General features: G+C 40.4%; 1 protein-coding gene across 8 annotated transcripts in view; it reads right to left on the reverse strand.

Moving 5' to 3' along the window:
- Positions 1-1,224: 1,224 nt before the first annotated feature.
- The window catches only part of TRPM3 (transient receptor potential cation channel subfamily M member 3), a 281,429-nt gene continuing 263,555 nt past the window's right edge, over positions 1,225-19,098 (reverse strand). For all 8 annotated transcript variants that reach the window (XM_064501204.1, XM_026097813.2, XM_064501205.1 and 5 more), the window contains 4 exons: positions 18,617-18,767; positions 17,862-18,061; positions 16,356-16,488; positions 1,225-8,365 (listed from right to left, as the gene is read on the reverse strand). In XM_064501204.1, the coding sequence (XP_064357274.1) occupies positions 6,916-8,365; positions 16,356-16,488; positions 17,862-18,061; positions 18,617-18,767 (1,934 nt within the window). In that variant the 3' untranslated portion in view covers positions 1,225-6,915. The remainder of the gene's footprint in view (positions 8,366-16,355; positions 16,489-17,861; positions 18,062-18,616; positions 18,768-19,098) is intronic.

Genomic DNA, 19,098 nt, shown 5'->3' on the forward strand with positions numbered 1-19,098 from the left:
ATCAAGGCTGATGATGTTGCTTGTTTCCATTATTTATTAATTGCATAAGAATTAGGTAAAATATGTTAGCATGAGAAATCATAGGGGTAATAGATGTATAATGATACCTGGAAAGAAACATAATGAATACTGTCTAGCACAGATTTTTTTTTTTTTTAAGGCTTCAAAGCTCCCATAGTGTTTGCTGAATGGCAGTCCCTAAGAAAGGATTAGATAAAATCTGATTAAGGAATTTAGCATTTCCTTCAGAAATTTGAAATACAGAACACCTCTCTGAGCCATTCCTCTCCTGAAGTGTGACTGATCTGTGCAGAGCTGTTGAGCTGATACCTTTTTCATTCAATGGGATATTTGTTTCCTGTGTTTCTTTTGCATTTAGCTAAACAATCTATTATCTCAGTGAAGACGTGTTTGCAGATGAAGTAGATCCCAACCTTGACTTAATGTGTAAGTGTCTTTTTTTTAATGTTTTTATGAGGAAGTATCAGAGCTGGTCATTTTTAGAGTAGCATGAAGAGAGAGACAATGGCTCCTTTCTTGAGGAAGGTGAGATACCAGGTCCGAGAAGGTCATAGGTATTCGTGCAGTAGTTGGTGGCATTTGTTTAAATAAAGTGAGGAGAGCTTCTTTAGCTAAGAGAGCCTCTAATGACACCCATCTGGGGAGAAGGCCATACAAATGAGAGTGTTTCTCTGAGTCTGTTTGAGAACAGCTGGGAGAGGATCTGCAATCAGTGCTTGCGTCTCCCTGCCTGCTGAAGTGGTAGCTGTAGGTAAAAGGAGCAAACCTTCCTTTTAAATAAACACAGCACAAAGTATCTGTCTTGGTTCAGACAGGGGCCTGATATCGGCCAGAAGAAGGGATACCTGAATGACGCCAGATCTGAGGTGGAAATCACTTAGACTGTTCAAAACTTCAGCACAGTAATATGGGACAATAGTTTGTACCAGCGCTGGCTGCAGGGCCAAGCGTGCTGCAATGAAGTTTGGAGAGAAGGTGCAGTGCTTGAGCATCTGGAAGGTACGTACCTAACATAATAATTGGATATTTTATTAGTGCTTTGATAAGATGCTGGAAGAGTGGGAACCTTTTTTTTTTTTTTTTTTAAGATGTTTTGTTGAAACTAAAGCAGTAAGAGATCCTAGAGAAAAGCAGCTGCAATTGCATCGTTTATTGCTTTGAAAGCAAATGACCATAAATAAATGCACCAGTAAACAGGACAGATGTTTTGAACTACATCTTTTTTTATTGCAAAACAATTGTTACAGAAATTTCAGAAAGTTCTACAGTAGTAATTGCCAACTTCTGCTTTTTATTACGTATCTAAACACAGTCTAAAAGTGCATTGTGAATCCAGTAGACCTTTGGAAAGGACCATTTTCCCTAGTGATATAAGTTTAGACAAATCAAACTTGAAAACCTTCATAGTTGTAGGAATTTGTTTAAAATGCCATTTTAATTGTTTTTCTCCCTTTATAAATGATTATGATTTATAAATGATAACCCACATAATAAACCATTAAATAGCTATTAGTACAGTATATCGCAAACACTGTTCCAGACAGCAGTAGCAGCATACAGACTCTCCTCATGTACGACAACTGCAGTGGCGGAAGAAGGATATCACTTTAACACAATTTACTCTTGTGCAGGCATAATATTGTATTTCACAGACAATTCCCACTTCTGTCCCCTCTCCCTCCCAAATACTAAAATAAACAAGAGTTATCACTTCCCTGCAGCAGAAACAGCAGCACTTTCATAATCAAACATTTTTTCCTAACAGCTTTTTGAAAGAAGTACTCTGTGGCTCTACAATAGATCTGAAAAAGGGATCGCATAAGGCAAAAATTAAAAGATCAGAGACTGTTTCACAACCAGTCTGGCTCAATGGCTCAGTCATTAGTCCACCCACTGGATGATGATTTAGGATAATCTGCGTCATGACTCAAAGTAATGCAGAGCTAGAAATGAGTAAATCAGTCCTGTCATAAAAATCAGAGTAACTCTATTGAAATCAAGGGGTTTTCTGCAGAGTGGCACCAGCGTTGGTGAGACCCTAGCTGTGGTCAGCCTGGCAGAGGTGAAGTGGACGTGACCTTTCGTGTTCTCCTGCGAGCAGCTGTAAAGCAGCATGACTTTCGTGGGTGTGCAGAAGCGCAGTCTCTTCAAAGTCAACACTGGTGCTTTTGTGCACAAGTGTGGCAAGGCCAGTGGATCTGATTCAGAGGACTGAAGGGTTTCCTTAGATAAGCAGGTACCCCAACACAGACCCTTTGCTTTTGCCTGATTTGGACTGTCCCCTCATGTGAGGTGGATGAGGGAAAATTCATGCTAGGAAGTGTTCCCATTTCTTTCGAAAAAGATGATCTGCACTTGCTATCTTTTCACGAAACTGAGAATGTGGTCTTTGTCGAGACTGATATGCTTGTTTGTGCAAAAATGCAAATGTTTTATTCTGTTTAAGCAGGGGAAAGACATCACAACTTCTTAAGTACTTCTAGGGAAATCCAGGAAGAAGTTCACATTCTCCCTACATGTGATTATCGAATCGTCTTAAGCATGTAACCTGAGCAACATAACAAGACCTTTATTCTTGTTTTTAAAATTTGCACCATGAGTTTAGAGAGAATTTTGTTTCACTGGCTCACTCCAAACTAATACCTTTGATAACTTTTGCTTTCAGAACAGAGACATTTGTTTGCTCTAACTGCAGTCATTGGACTAAGGCCTTGTGCTGCAAACAGCAGTCTTTTTGAGCAATTATTTGCGAAGCTGCATTTTCCATGTGCTGACAGTTTCTAAGAAATCATTTTCTTCTCTTACAAAAAATACACCTAACTAAGATATCTATCCCCTGAAAAAGGGGTATCTGTTCCACCAAAAATGCAAATCCATTTTCACCAGAAATCTATAAATGGAAAAAGAAAAAACAAAAGCAACCTCTATCTGTAACCTAGCGTGATAGCCTTATGTGCATGGCTGGACACTTGCAGTGTTCATTGTAATCTGAAATCAGCTCTTCACTGCCATTGGTTAACTGACACTTGTGCTAAGAACAGTAATGTAGCACCTTATCTCTTCCAAAAAAGAGAGAGCCAAATGTCTCAGGACTGCTGTAGGTTGGCATTTTGTATTAAATGTCTTGATTTCATAAAATATAATTGTCATTTAAAAATAATAAAAAAAATTGGCTTCCTTTGCTTAAAGAGCAAACATAATGGAAAATAATGTAAACATCCAAAAGCTTGAATTCATTCCTAACTGGATTCATCTTTACAGGCAGGCAATAGTAAAATGTTAAGTCTCATAGCAGTCCAAAGAAATTCATGGAACAATGCATGCATTTTCATTGACACAAAAAAAGACTGGACTGTAGGGAAGAGAAACTACCTCAGTCATATTACACAGTTGTTGTGAAAGAATAATGTGCTATAGTCCAATACCTAGGACACGTGTATACCCAACTTTAGAATAGCATCACTTAAACTGGAAACAACAGAACAGATTACTATAGGAAAATATTTATAAAATACTGTACACTGCTTCCTCAGTTGGCCAGCATATGTAAACAAACAGCTAAGTTCAGTTGAGTTTCAAAATATTATTTAAAGTTCATTTATCTTATAATCTTTTGCATAACATGCCAGTTCATCTTTCACACTACCACAACTCACCTGTCACAGCCCACAGTGGCTCATTAAAGATTTATACATCAGCTCATACAGACATTTATAGTGGAACTATACAGAGGAATGAGTGAACCATACAGAACTTACGCACTGTGACCAGAAATGCATATTCCATATGTATAATGGAAAGTGGAACGTAATGCTCGATGCAACACGTGTTATTTTATTGAATGTTACAGATTTACAAATATGACTTAATAATGTGCTGTTAGAACTGTCCTGTAACGTTCACTAATATTATCACATGTCACAACCGTACTGGATTATACATGGGAGATATGTATATATGTGAATATATATGTATATATTTCATAAGCTATCATTTGATACAGAATATGTCGTAATGGCACATGCTATAGTTACACAATGATGGATGATAAGACTTTTACTCTCACTGAAATGTCATAATAGTATCAGGAGTGGGAAAACTGATCCCATTGCACATAATGGGTGTTTTGCCATCAGTTTCAAAAAGGGGCAGCTTGATGTAATATGTAAAAAACCAAAAACCCAGGTGAAGATAAAATAATCTAACATCCATCATAATATATTCTATAGACACCATATTTCAGAATAAATGGGAAACATTCAGGAAAAGTAGTGGTCTGACATCTTGCAATCACACTTTTAACATCTGAATTTGCATTTTACATATAATGGCAAATTTTAAGAGGTAAATAAAGTGTCCTGTTCCATTTTACCTGGAATGTGTGCTCCAGATCACTAAAGTGCTGTATCCAAAACATTTATACAGCTTCTGGGTTTGGCAAATTCCTTTACCCTGACAAACTAAGCAATGAAACCTACCCCAGAGGAGAGCCCTGCACCTTGAACTAATCCACTAATCACTGTTGTGGGATTTCTAGCAAATGTGAAATTCCTCTAGGATAGGCCAATAATATGATGGGGGTGGAAAAGTCCACGGACAGTTTGAGGAGACATTCGTAAAAGTAACAAAGAAAACAAAACAAAACAAAATCCCCCCAAACCCACCAAGGACAGATAGATTTAGAGAAGCCTTAGGAAAAGGCTGCTAGCAAAAGTTGGCACATTTGAAGCAGATTGTTAAACACGAGTTCCTTTGTCCCTGGGCTTTGTGCTATTGTTCAACAATCAGCCTGTCACAAGCATGCTTCATAACGCACGGAAAGGGGACAGTTTCTGACCTTTCTCAGTGTCACCATGCGACCGTAAAGCTGCATATGGACTGCAAGGCAATTGCGTAAACACGGTGTCTGGATGGAGTTTAGCTCATTGAAAGCCTGATTAAACAAAATAAAGGAAGGAACACGTCGGTGCAGGAAGTACGAAGCACGTTGTGTTTAATGTCACCATGTTGCATTTCTTTATTTCATGAACTTTCCAACAAAGGGAGTCGGCACCTAAAGGGTTTTTACCTTCTTTGCCCCTTGTCTTGAGGCAGACGATTATTTTTATGTGGGGATTTGTTGACCTTCAGAATTAACTGTAATATAGTGCTTAGAGTCTCCCAAAGTGAGATCCTAGTGAGAAAATGTCAGCCTCCATTTCAAAGCTGCCTTAGAGATTTGGAAGATAATAAATGGGATGTACCCCACTTGCATGTGCTTATGTTTAAAAACAAAAAGGACCTGGCTCTGCATAGCTGTTGGTCATTTTAGAGATGTTTTAATTTTTAAAAGCACTAGCCTCAACTCTCGTCAAGCGTAAGTTTTCCCCTCACAAATGACGTGAAATTGTGATCCAAATGCTATTTATACTTCTCTAGCTTTTCCTTATCTTCTGCATCCTCTTCCTCCTCTGACCACTGTGGTATCTTTTCATGAGAAGTTTGAAACTCCTACTGACACTGTGGACTGAGTTTTGCACTTGGAACATCGGTAAAGTCCAACTTCACCCAAAACCCTACAACTACACTACAAGCCAGATATATTTTCTCCTACTAAAATGCATGTTGTGTGATATGTTGCTGTACAGTGGAAGCATACTTGCAACTGATGGCTTTTGCTTTTAACAGACACCTCAAGTTTCACTTTGATTCTTCAACTTACCTTAAAAGCATATATATTTTTTTGTTTTCCAGTGCTCTGCCAAGAACATTTTCCCTTAAGCAACTTCAGTCTAATGGTGTTATTCTGAATTCAGATCGCATGACAAACCTTTGTGTACTTTGAAATGCTCAAATACAGCCATGTCCATGTTAAAAAAAAAGGTGTATGTTTTTGGGTGAGGGAATGATGTGAAAAATCGGCAGCTCAAATGGAACAGCAAGAAGAACCTGGTAGCAACTTGGTGGATAAACCTCCACAATTTGTATAAGCAATTAAACAGAGCAGTGAGAACCTGATGATATTGCCGTGCCATGCTCTGATCAGCCTCGCAGCACATTATTCTTACTGTTCCATCACATCCTTTGATTTAGTGAGACAACATATCGATGACAAATGTGGTAAAAAAATAAATATATACTATTCCGCTTAATTACATTCATCCTGAGCTTGCTCAGCTGTGCTAGAATCTAGAATGCCTGTTTTATACAGGAAATCACCTGACATTTTAACATAAATTCTTCCTCCATTTAAGTAGCAGTACAAAAGGCATTTCATTTCCCTTTCTGCTCTTGAAAATATAAACTTTTTGTGGCACTAGAAGTTAATACAAAAAGAGATAAGTGAACTCTACGGTTGTTATCTTGTTCATCTTTCTTCAGTTTCACAAGTGTGGGGCTGTGAAGGATTTGGGAGAGTTTAGGTTTGCTTGCTGCCGGTTTCTACAGAAATAACAAATGCTTTTCATCAGTCATCACAATGGTGAAACGGATGAAAAAGAAGTCAGGATTGAAGTTTAGAATATATAATTTGTATATCTCTTTTTGCTCATTAATGCCTGGGTGCTACAAACTTGTGAATCATCATCAAACATCTTATGATGCCTTCTAGTAAAAGACAGATTTCTGAATCTACTCATTTATTACTTGTGTTTTCATAAGGGGGGTTGTTGTTCCTGTTGTTTGCTGAAGTCTTTATAAAGCTCTCCTCCCTCCCTTTTTCCTTAAGTGCGAATGTCAACTGGGTCAAGATGCAGTAACTCAGTGGGTGCTACTGAGACTGGCAACGTGCTCCCTTGACTGGTGGCTAACGCCAGCTAGAGTTGACATGTGATGATGTGAGGTTATTTAGTTCTTCTAAGGAAAATGGACTGGAGAGCAGATGACCCTTAGACTGCCTGTGAGCTTTGTCTAGGCCTAGCTGTGCTTGCTCTCAAAGCTGCGGAAAGCTCCCGTTCTCGACAGTCTCCTCATAGACAGGTTGTCCCCTCTGCTCTCTGGCCTCGAGGACTTACTCCTCTGGAAGGGGTTTCGCAGGCCCGTTGCATTTCGCTGTCTGTCAAGTTTGTCACTGATAGAGTAGCTTTTCCGTGTGTGCTGTGCATACAACATGTTGGACTCCTCCGCAGAGTAGCTGTTGGCCCGCTCTATTTTTGGAAGTGGGATGCTATTGGTCAGAGTTCTTGCAGCACTGCCGTCTTGAGGAGATAAAGGGGTCCCCTTCTTGTCTTTGGCCTCGATGTCCTCATGATCAGAGCTTGGGTGGCTTAGTTCTGCTTCTCTCTCTGGGTGGCAGCATCCCAAGTCCTCCACCTTGCCTCCGAGACTTCCAGGGAAACTGGCCCTCTCAGCGATGGTCTGGGGAGCACTCACACACCTCGTGTCTATGCAGTCTGTAATACTTGTGTACTCTGCTGTTTTGACTGGGACGCCAAGGCTGCTGAAGTAGCTTCGAGATGGAGAGAACATAAAACTGTGAGATTTCACGATTGGTGTTTCCTCCAGAATAAATGGAGTTGTAGCCAGATAGCGACTACTTTTAGATCGCTCTAAGGTGTGATACAAGGGAGGGTCTGAATCCCAGGGGATTTGGCAGTCTGTGATTTGTGAATACTCTGAAGAAAATGCTCTTGTTTCTATTCCAGAGGTTTCCTCATAATCAAGACTCCTGCCGGAAATTCTCTCACCTGGCGTACTGCTAATGTACGCGCTGTTAGCCAAAATGGAAGAGGCTATGTGAGCCTGTAGAGCCACATCTCCAGTACCAAGAATGTTTATTGAGCTGTCAAGGGGCTCTATTTCGGACTGCATCTCATCCATGGCTGAAACGTAGATGTCTATACAAGATGAAGGCCTTCTGGAGTCTGGGGCAATCGACAAAGTGCTGGTAGGGGCTAAGGGAACCTTTGCTTCTTTTGCTATGGAGTGGGAACTGCTAGCACGGTGCAGGCTCGTGGATCTTTCCTTAAAAATGCTTTCAAACTTTTCCAGCCCACACTTCTCCTTCATATTTGTTGCATAGAAAGAGTGGCTTCGCAGGCGGGGCGTGATCGTAGGTGACGTTGGGGACATGGACTCCTCTCCTGTTGGATCTATGCTCTCCTGAAGCTTGTAAGTATTTCCTTCCTGACTATTGAAGCTACTCTGCCTCACAATGTAGGCCGTATCGGTACAGTCGGAGGAGGTCCTGGATCGTATCTTGGTCGTCTCACCTCTCTCTATACCGGTCAGTTTTTCCAAGGCCGTCGCCATTCTTCCTATCATATCCTCCAGCTGGGCAAGCCTGATGTCGACAGTCTGGAGAGATGCCTTCATGCAGTGCTCGCGCTCATTTACTTCTTCCAGTCGCATGGCCATGTTCTCTACCCTTAAAAAAGGGAAGAATTAAATTGGTTCATTTCTACACAGCAGTGGTGTCCAACTAAAGCTCACCAAAACAAATGGGAACAGGTAGGTCTTAAAATTCAAAGCCAACCTACAACATCTCGCTTGCTCCAAACCCAGCAGTCACACGACACTACTTGTAAATGAGCAGTGTCTGTTGCCTGTTGATTGTAACATACAGGGGATTTTGGGTGTGTGCTGTGCAAGGGACAGGACATTAGGGAAATGTTACAATGATTTGCTACCTTTCTGCTGCCAAAACTTCTATTCAGACTGTTCCAGATGAATAAAACTTAGAGCAGGCACGACTGCACATTGCTCTCAGTTGTGCTGCAGACCAAACTACTATGGTTAATTCCAGAATTAAATGAAGGCCTGAAAGTGGGTAAAATGCCATAGAAGCGGTGGGTAGCATGCCAAACTTTTTCCCACTCTTTCTCACAAATTCGCACCAGATAGCGTTGTGCACACCTAAGGAGACAGTCTTATTCCCAGACTTACTTTTATCTCAGATATACAGATTTTTTTTTAATCTGTTATTATACTGAATGTAAGTAGTATCAGGTGAACTACGTGTGAAAATTACAGAGGAGAGAACACCAATCAAATCAAATACAGTGCACAAGAGTGTACACATATTAAGATGGTTCTGATACTGTGTTTGTGCTTTGTGTATTTTATATTGGTAGTTCAGCAATTGAAATGATGGATTTTAAAGTTATTTATCTACTTAACATATTATTTAAATAAAAAAGTTAAAGTATTTATAGCTAACAATTGATTGTGTGATCATATAATTATTTACTCAAACGTCAAAATAACTGCATATGATGTTGATTTATCTCATTTTAAAATGTTTTCAACAGTAAGGTGAATTGTGTACTAGTTTATGCCAGTGGCTTCCAAACATTTTAGTTTTTTGACTTCTAAAACTTTTGCATTGAAGGGCTCATATGGAGTCCTCTCACATATGGAAATTGCCTTTAGCACTTGTGAAACGTCTTCCCATAATCACTTCCCCCAGTAGCAATGTCTAGGGCAGACCAGGGACCTCCAGTGTCTGCCAAAGAGGTATTAAAAGCAACAGTTTTAAGTAGTTATCTCAAATACATATGTCATATTTCTAGATTTACACTTTTGTTTTTCTCCATTCCTGTAGACCCTGAAAAATGAATAGAGAAGTGACAAATACCAAACAGCAAGACTTCCAAAGTCTCTTATTCTCTGCCTATTAGTGCAATTTCTACTCAAATATAAATAAGCACCCTGTCAATCACAGCTAGGATTTCTGATGAGGTAAATACCATATGCTATTCCTGCTAGTCAAATCTCCAGCAGGACACCTAGCCTGAAACTGACACCACCGTTAACTTTCCTACCCATCCAAAACAGAGTCAGAGTTTAGGCAATAAATGAGTATGGGGCAGCATTAATGCATTGTACATTACGGAATTTTACTCTCTGAAACACTGAACTCTGACTACCTCGTGGTGAACAGCAGCAACAACCCGTCTGCACAAGAGAAGAAAGTGAGAAATACGATGCTGGTCCCTGGAGCAAGTCTCTTGTTCCTATGAAATATGTCTTGTAGTGAAGCCCTTGAATTTTGAAAGCACAAGCATAGCAAACCAAATGTATTTGAAGTCTTCTCCAAAACAGCATCTGGATTACTGTCACTACTGTATTAGTTGAAGCTAAGTAGATGAACGATGAAGTAATCAATGCTAAGAGATGAACTTGTAGTTTCAAAGAATCTCACTCTTCCCTTTTTATTATCATTTCACCACCAATCTACCTTTGCTACCAGCCTCCTCACAAAAAACAGATTAGTGTTATTGCAAGCACAGGATGTAATTCCATAGTCAGAGATCAGTTTACATTGGAAGCAGTTAAACTTTCCCTTGTGTTATCTGTTGCCTAAATTGTTATTTTATCAAAATGTTATACTTCTGAAATATTTATCAGCTAATAATTGAGTGCCTCTGTAACTGTATAGCATCCAGTCTCTGCAACTACTCTTCAATGATGACGACAGATATAACTTCATAATTTTAGGGTTGTCAGAGATACCCAACAATCTGAGTAATCTCTTGGACATTTTGGAGTAAATGGAAGTGTTTTCCACTGATTTTAACAGAGCCGGGATTTTACTTGTGAAGGCTCAGGTTTCCGCCAACAAAAACCATTAACCCAGGCAAGAGTCACCCGAAGAACTGGAATTAATTTATAACTTTTTGTGAAACTAGCTGGATAGTCTTGGTTTTTTGATTGCTTGCCTGAAATATTTTTTAATGCAGCCATAGCTGATTGATTTATTGCATTTGGTTGCATCTTAGAGCCTTAGTGGAGTATGAGCAGAGCTGTCTGTAAGTTGTGCACCCTGCACTCCTGTGAGGTCCGTGCAGTGCTACTGAACACAAGGAAACTGATGCAGCCCAAGAAGAACCTAGAGCCATATCTCAGTGGTGCACCCCCATGTGTTTGTCCTGCTTTCCTGAATATGCTCTACTACCTCCCGCTAGAGACACAGGATGTACGGACCATGGCATTACTGGCCGAAGCAGAGAGAGGCTTCTGGGCTACACAGGCTGTTGGCTCCTGAGGAAATAATCACAAGTTTAATTGCATTGATATGGTGGGAAATTTATGTAGAAACTCAACAAGATTAGGACAGTGCAGCCTGACTTCAGAAACCAAGGGCAACCATAGATACACGTAGATGACTGAGTAGTACATACATGTGTTTACATTGACTAAGACCTGACTGTGTCATTTTTATTCACAAAAAGAAAGCTTGAGCAATGGTAATCTTCTCCAAACCCAAAGCTATTAGCTAAATTCATATACTACATATGTCCACCTTTAAATCTTTTTAACAAATACTTCTTCTTTCAAATGATATTCTCTTATATTCATATGGTGTTCAAATCTGGAATCATTCATCACACAGACTAGCACCACGCTCTGAGAGTAATCCTGTGAGAAACATGATATAATTACACCAGCCAAACATTGTGGGATTAAGAGGATGTGTTCTGAAGAAAGCCAGTCATAATCTGATCCTTAGAATGTTTTAACAGATGAAATATTCTTATCGTCCTGTAATGTTGGTTGATACTTGAACTCAGTGAATAGACAGCTAGAGCTGTGTTTCCCTCAGGAACAGTTTTGAATTAAAGCACTGGTTCAAAATAAAAATGCCCAGGTTTTACTTTAGATTTTTTTTCCCACGTGTATTAGAGAGAGTATAAGCCTTTTGGCAAATCTAATAATATCAATGTATGATGCCTTCACTGCACCTGTGCCTTTTCTTACAGCAAGACTCTTATCCAACATATGAGAGGGCATGAAGCCATCCTAACAGATGGGCATGAGAAAAGAAAAAGAGGAGGCTACATCTAAAATGTGCATCAAGTGTGTTTTGCCGATGCTCAAAAATGTCTACTAGTAAAACATAAACATGGACTATCTGAATATGGTATTCGGTAGCTAGGAAAAAAAATATTAGCTCAGAACTGGGAACCTGACAAAGATTTTATTTTATCTGCAATCAGCCTTTTAGTTATGGTTTGGGAGATGATGGATTTTGCTGGCATTCGTTCTGATTATAATTATTTCTAACATTCGCATATGTATTTATCTATAATTTAATTGGAGTACTGCTTCATGGAAGTAAGGCACTCTTTCCAGAAGCAGACTTCTTAACTGAGTGCTGGAGTTAGGTGCCCAAGTCCCTTTGTGGACTTATGGCCACTATTTAGGCAACATTTTGGTCTTCAAAATCCTGTTCAACTGAGACAAAGATTGTAGACAGTTAAAGTCACTTACAGGGGTCTTTGCATTGCTCACTGTAAGTGACTGTAGAGTGGTTTTATTCAAATCAAATGTAGAGAGCAGTTCCCTGGCTTGTAACAGGCTATTGGCACTTTCCCTGACATTTTTTGGTGAGGCATCGCTGGTTCAGCAGCCAGCCAGTTTTCCCAGGTGCTTTAGTTTCGGCAGGTTAAAGCCCTCGGGTTGTCCTGGCTGTGTTCCCACCTACACCGTCAGGCTGCTAAACTCGGAGCAACCATCGCTGACGCAGAGGCGCTGCAGGATTCACAGACCTTTCCTAACCCCACTTCGCTTGTGTGGCCTCATCTGGTAGGCTCATACTAACTCACACCTCCTCCTGTGTGCTTCAGTTTCCCATCTCTAAAATCAGGATAATAGCTATGCCTGTCTTCCTTCATGTGGATGCTGTTCGGGTAATGCACTGAAGACAGTAAAGCATTCAGGTACTATGGTAATGGAGGCCACATTGTACCAAAGATGACATAATAATATTTACTTCAATCAGCTTATCTGCTTTTTGAATACTATTAGGATACGACCTTGCTCCCTTTGGAAACAAGAGCAGTTTTTTGCATTGGCTATGAAAGAGAGAAGACTTTGCTGTAGGGAAGAAATACCTGCAGAGGAGACTGTTTTAGTGGCTTCCTGGCAGATATTAAGAAAAAAATCTCACAGTGATTTTTTGATCATATTATGCATGTCTCTAAGTTGATCAAAATGTGCCACTGAAAATTTCACAGTGTTTAGAAAGGGAAGCTTTCCAGGAGGAGTTTGTTGTGATTCACCTACAGTAGCAAAGTCAAGTTGTCCAACTTCATTTTCTTCCCTGGTCTCCAGCAGATTCACCAAAATTTGTCTTTGTGACTAGTGAAGTTAAAGGAACTTTTTGTCCTAAAAGAGAGGTAAGGTGTTTCCTGAACCAGTACAGACCCCCCAGTACAGACTGACATCAGGTTAGCCCATTCCAAGGTCAGAGTAGAAACTGCAGCTTGTTTTAGGTGGGTCTCACAAGGCACTCTGGTCCTGACCCAGCAGAGCCATTGAGTGCGTAACTGAAGTCACTGGTTTACATTGCGCTCAGTGCAGTGAGAAACAGGATCTCCTGTTCTTTTGTTTTCCTGAGTTCCCAGCCTCCTGTAGGCTAAGCCTCAAGGCAGGACTCGGCTCCCATCTCCTGGTCCTGACACCCTGTTGTCTCTTCCAGTTTTACCGGGGCTTTGCACTTTTGGTGTGCAACTATTCTTCCTCCAGGTAGGCTTCAGGGCACGCTGATAAATCCAGCTGCAGGTAGGAGCTGTTCAAGGGGTATTTAAGAGATGAAAACATTCTTGTGAGTTAAGCAGGTGCAGGGAGAAGAGGAAAGGGTGTGAGCTGTCTAGGGGCAGGGACATCACACGAGCCTTGTCCCAGCATTTCACCTTTCTCCTCCATCCTAACAGTGTCCTCAGCTTCCCACATGTGGAAGATCTTCAGTACAGGAGGAAACTCCACTTGCCAGGGCATTCTGGATCACTTTTACACCGTGTAAAGCTGAGTTAATTGGGCAGACGATTAGGCTGATGATGTCATGGCTATAATGTAGGTATTGTGCTTGGTCTGTTACTACACACTGATGAGCTGACACTGGAACAGAGGTTGTGTAGTCTTGCATCTCCCCTCAATTTTCTTTGCTTTAGATGTTGTTAAGGGTACAAAGACATCTATATAGAGAAACAATAAAGGCCAGATCTGGATTTTAAATATTTGAATATTCCAAATGTTAGGGAAAAGAATCAGTCTGGTGTTTTAGATTAAGAACACTTAGAGGGATATTTGCTGGTCCACAATTGAAGGCAAAATGTCAGACTTGGGGATCTGGTTCTTAAAATGTGATTTATTCAAGATACTTTGATACCCCTGATTCCTCAAGCATCTGAGCACCTCAAATCTTTAATGTATTTGCACTTTCCTTGTGTGGTAGATCATTATAGTTGGTTTGGCAAGGGGAGAAGAGAGCTATTACAATTTGAAGAACTGCATTCACTTGGGACTTCGTTGCTGCAAGTCCAAGTAATGGAATATCCAACTCTTGTGTGCTTGGGTCTCAGTGTGGACTTTGTACCCCATAACACTGGTACCTAGGCCTCCCTTACAGAGCTGAAGCATGTTTGGTTTTCACATTAAGCTATTGGCCAAGAAAAATAGGTTCTTTAAGAGCTACTTCTCTGTGAGGTTCAGGTTCTTGTCTTCATTTAGGATTCATAATCATGAACTCTCTTCTGGAGTGAGACACTTTCAATCATTCATTTAAAACACAAGGAAGGGCTCCTTTCTTGCAAAACGGGGCCAGGGCGGACTGCAATGACAGACTTCTACATATAAATTTTACAGTACTTAGAGCACTTGCCTAATGTAGGGGACGTCCCAGTTGGGTTTCTTCTTACATATAGAAGCTTCAAACTTACCTCTGACTTTCTTTCCTTGGCCACCAAAAGGAAAGCTAAGCCAGAACAGAAATTTAAATCTGCAGCTACCATTTTTAGGTTAGTTCTCTGATCGCTGGACTACTAGAACACAAGAAAAACTGTACTCAGTTGGACTGCAGATCCATGTAGCCCACTCTCTTCCTCTGAAGCATATGTATTCTGTCCCCTTGTATTCTCCAGTCTCCAAACATTTTCAGCTCAGGAACTTCATAGGCTAGATATGATTGCCATGTATGTAGTAGCCCTTACTGGATTTCTCTTCCCTAAGCCTGCCTAGTCTTCCTCTGAACCAGTGTAGACTTTTAGCTGACATCATTAGCTTTTCTTCAGACTTCATCGGCTTTCAAGAATTTGCTCTGCTCTGCTACTTACATGAACAAATCACCTTTTTTGTTTATTTTGAAGCTGGGATCCTACTAGATTCATTTGTTCCCCCCTATTTCTTGTTCTGGGGGTAACAGTGAACAATTGATTTCTACTCACCCTCTCCAAGCACTCATGATTATATAGACCTCCATCATTTCACCCCTCATTTATCTCTTCCAGACTGAGTAGAGCTAGGTTACCTGGCTATTCCTTATGAGAGGCCACTCCATACCATACTTCTCCTCTAATATGCTTTTCTAAAATATGTTTCCTGAGAGTGCTATTTTCAGGAATGCAAATGATTAAAGGATATTATTTTTGCTAATCCTGCTCTGGGAAAGCTTTATTTCAAAACCAAATTAAAAGCATGTTGCCTTGCCTACAGGAAACATTTTAGGCAGAGCTGCAGCAGGGGCAGTGCTGGAGGATTATGTATAAGTAGAAGAGAGTGTTACATCTGTGTAATCAATTATTATGGCTACTCTCCCGACCTCCTTTAGATGCATTCAGGTTAAAGTGGAGTATTCAGTGTACTGGTTTATTAGAATAATTGTGGTTTATTAGAGTAATTACAAATATCTGACTGGGGTGTTGCCCTAAAATGTTTATTGATAACAGTGCCATGAATCAAAAGAGAAACTCTGTCCTCAAAATTTAACTCCAATGTTCAGCTGCTGTATAATGAAAGCATATAAGAACCTGAGTAGATAAACAGATTGATGAATTTTAGGACTGAGGAATTTGAAGACTGGCAACCTGCAGTAAATTTATGTAATATTGCCTTTGTTGTCTGTGCATTTCTTTTTTGTAGGCAAACTGTCTAGTTCCTTTGAAATTAATGGCAAGACTCCTATTGCTTTCAGTGAAGCTGTCTTACCTAGCAAGGCCAGTGTGAAACAATGCTCTTACTTTATCTAAATGGCTAGCAGATCTGTGCTAAAGCTGTAGTTTTCACTGAGGAGCTCCCTTTTGCTCTCCCATTCGTTCTGACCACTTGTGTCCTAAAGTTCTACTTTCAAAAACTGAAATACAAGAAGATATTGTGTTTTTCCTCACTGTTTTTGTTGATTCTATTATAACTAGTTGAAATGGTTCAAATATTCAAAAATTAGAGGAACATTTGTTTTAGGAAGGAAAAGAAAAGAGAAAAGTAATACACCACCTTTTATCATTCTGCTTTTTAGTTAAGACTAATTAAAAATGACCTCAAACATTTCTCTCCCCAAGAAAAAGAAAGAAAGAGGGAGAATGCAAGAGAAACACACTTCCAGATCTGCATACAAAATAGAACAAACAAAATATGTGCACCTTTCTGAAGTGACACGGATTCTTTCATCATTTGAGGAATTGAATCTGTCATCTTTTTCTCTAAAATATTCTTCTATGCACTGCTCTTCAAAATCATGGACTTTTTTCAGTTCATCCTCAGTTATGAAAAGTTCTGTAGAAACAATGGAAAGAATGTGAACCTGGCTAACTGCCTTAACATGTGAAATTAGCTCCACTCTTCTCGCAGCAAAATTCATGGACTAAACTTTCAAAAGCAGGCTTCAAGTTTATCCGGCATTTTGATATGAAATCAGATGCATCTAATTACCGTATTAGTGGCTTCAATTATATATGCTTCTGGAGACGGCAACACTTTAACAGGCAAACACTGTGCAAACATGAATGCTTTCTGATTGCATGAGCACTAAACACAGCTGCTGGTCAGGACCTGGAGAGAGAGTGGGGGCCAAAACCCACCTGTAACCTAAAACACATATAATCAAATTTGGAGGCTGTCAGGAAAGGAGTCTGGGAGCGCGGAGGGTCTGTTTGACATTGCAGGAGCTGAGGTCTGCTGGAAGCAACAGGGGCTGGGGCAGACACACTGAGGGCTGAGGACACAGTCTGGTTGAACTTGCATCTCCAGTGGCGCATCCTGTCTCCAGCTCCCTCCTCCTATAGAGGTGGGCTATGGCATGGGCAGAGCTGCACCTTTCCAAGCTCCCTACCTCTGGCATGTATGGTGAGGGAGCTGGAGATGCCTTCTGGTTTTGTGGCATTATGCTGGAGATGCAAGCATGGCCAGCGCAGTGGCAGGGAGGTTCATCCTTTGGTATGAGACAGTATTAAAAGCCATCTACCTCCAGATCCGCACTAAGTTAGGGTTACTCTGAAAAGGAAATTTGGAGAGGAGGGGGAGCTAGTTAGGCTGGGAAGAGAGAGGGGGAAGAGCAAGATTAGGGGGAGAAAGCATTATCAAAATAGTCTGACAGGTTTTCTGTCATGCTTATGGGAGTTCATCAAAGTGTTTGGAGACACCACTTCTCTGGTTTATATAAGTGTCAAGGAGAGAATGTGTCTACAGAATAATTACTCCACACCACCTCTCAGTTTATGTACACATCTAGGCAAAAAGTATGCTGAGGGAAAGCATGTGCTGTTTGCTTTAAAAATAGGAATGCTACCTCTGCAGTTTCAGCAATAAAACTGAAGACCTGGAAGCGTGATGGACTGTAAGAAGAATTCCAGCAAGAACAGACCATTAAGAACAACAAAACAAAACCTTTTGCTTTGAAAGAAGAAAACAAACAAACTAACAAAAAAGCCCAGGAACAACAGAGCCATATTAATAGTCTCAAGAGAGCTGAGAGTTGGGGAATATAGGTGAAGCTAACTGGTTCACGTAATAATTTTGTAGCTCAAAGTAGTTCTCTACTGAAAACCTTATTTAAGTACTGGACTCAGCCTCTATTCACATCAAACACTAGATGTGAGCAAGGTCAGAAAAGCTAGAAAGTTCCCTTCTGCAAATTGCTCTAGGCTTACTTAATCCGTAGTCTCTCTCATCTGGGTCGCTTTCATGTTTCCGCCATCTGCAGCAGAGGTGTTGGAATATCATAGTCATATGGCTGAAAATGATTAAAGGTGGTGGGAGAACTGGTCTTTCGTGAAATGTCATGATTAGCTGATACCTTTGAAACTTCCATACTTGGTTAGATATGGATTTGACTTCAAAAAATGTATTGCTAGAAAGAGAGAAGAGGAAAAACAAATGAGATGATGGAAATGTTTTTTGGCTACTTTTCCAGAAATAGTAGGACAGCACTTCTAGCCTTAACACATTAGTATGTTTCCATATCACAAAGAAGGAAAAAGAACACATGAAATGGACAAAATAAGTTACTATTCCTTCAGTGAAGCTCAGTGGCTCTAGCAGCCATTTCAAAAGTATGTTACTACCTAATTACTCCTGCTCTGTGCAGCCTTTGAGCATTACAACAACCCAGTGACAGGAGGAATTATTTTTATTCTCATTTTCTGTATCGGGAGCAAATGATGCTATAACTGAACTTTGAATACTTGGTTTCTCTGCTTGCACTTGCATGGAGTGTCTATCCCTTGGACACAAGACAATTTAAAGAGCCGGGTACTTTCCTCATTCCCTGGAGATAAGCTACTGCCTCTCACCTTCTCACCCTCCCTTCCTCTGAAAATGGCTCTCAGCCAAGGTCTTTGGCTTAGCTGCCTTTTTAGACCATGAATAACCCCCCTAAATCCATATTTAGCAATGTGCCACTCACTTGAAAACAGCAATGAGGAGGTTCACCAAAAGGATGTTTGCAACCAAGAGGTAACAGGCCATGATGGCAGGAACGATCCATGCTCCTGTCTTGCAAGGAGGCAGCTGGATTATTTTGCCATCTTCTCTGGTTTCATTTTGACCACAAGGAGCTGGGAACAAAATGCAAACAAGCAAAACTGGAATGAATCTTATTTTTTCAATGCTTTTTACAGAAGTATTTAAATATTTATGAAGGCCCTCCCCTGCCAAAACAACATCTTCCAAATAAGAGTGGCATTGATGCTCCCCCAGAGAAGTCTGCATTTGCTATCGATGGTGGTGATCAAGTGCTTGTCAGGTTTATGACAGAATTTAAGAGGTGCTGTTCATGGTGTTGAATGCTGTTTGACATTAATCACAAAATATTCCCCCGAGAAATTTTAGGGGGCCTATCTGATGTGAGTGAGCTGCCTGTCCCATACTGCTAAAATACCATAGCAT

The sequence above is a fragment of the Dromaius novaehollandiae genome, chromosome Z, assembly GCF_036370855.1.
Source record: "Dromaius novaehollandiae isolate bDroNov1 chromosome Z, bDroNov1.hap1, whole genome shotgun sequence".
Classification (NCBI taxonomy): Eukaryota; Metazoa; Chordata; class Aves; order Casuariiformes; family Dromaiidae; genus Dromaius; species Dromaius novaehollandiae.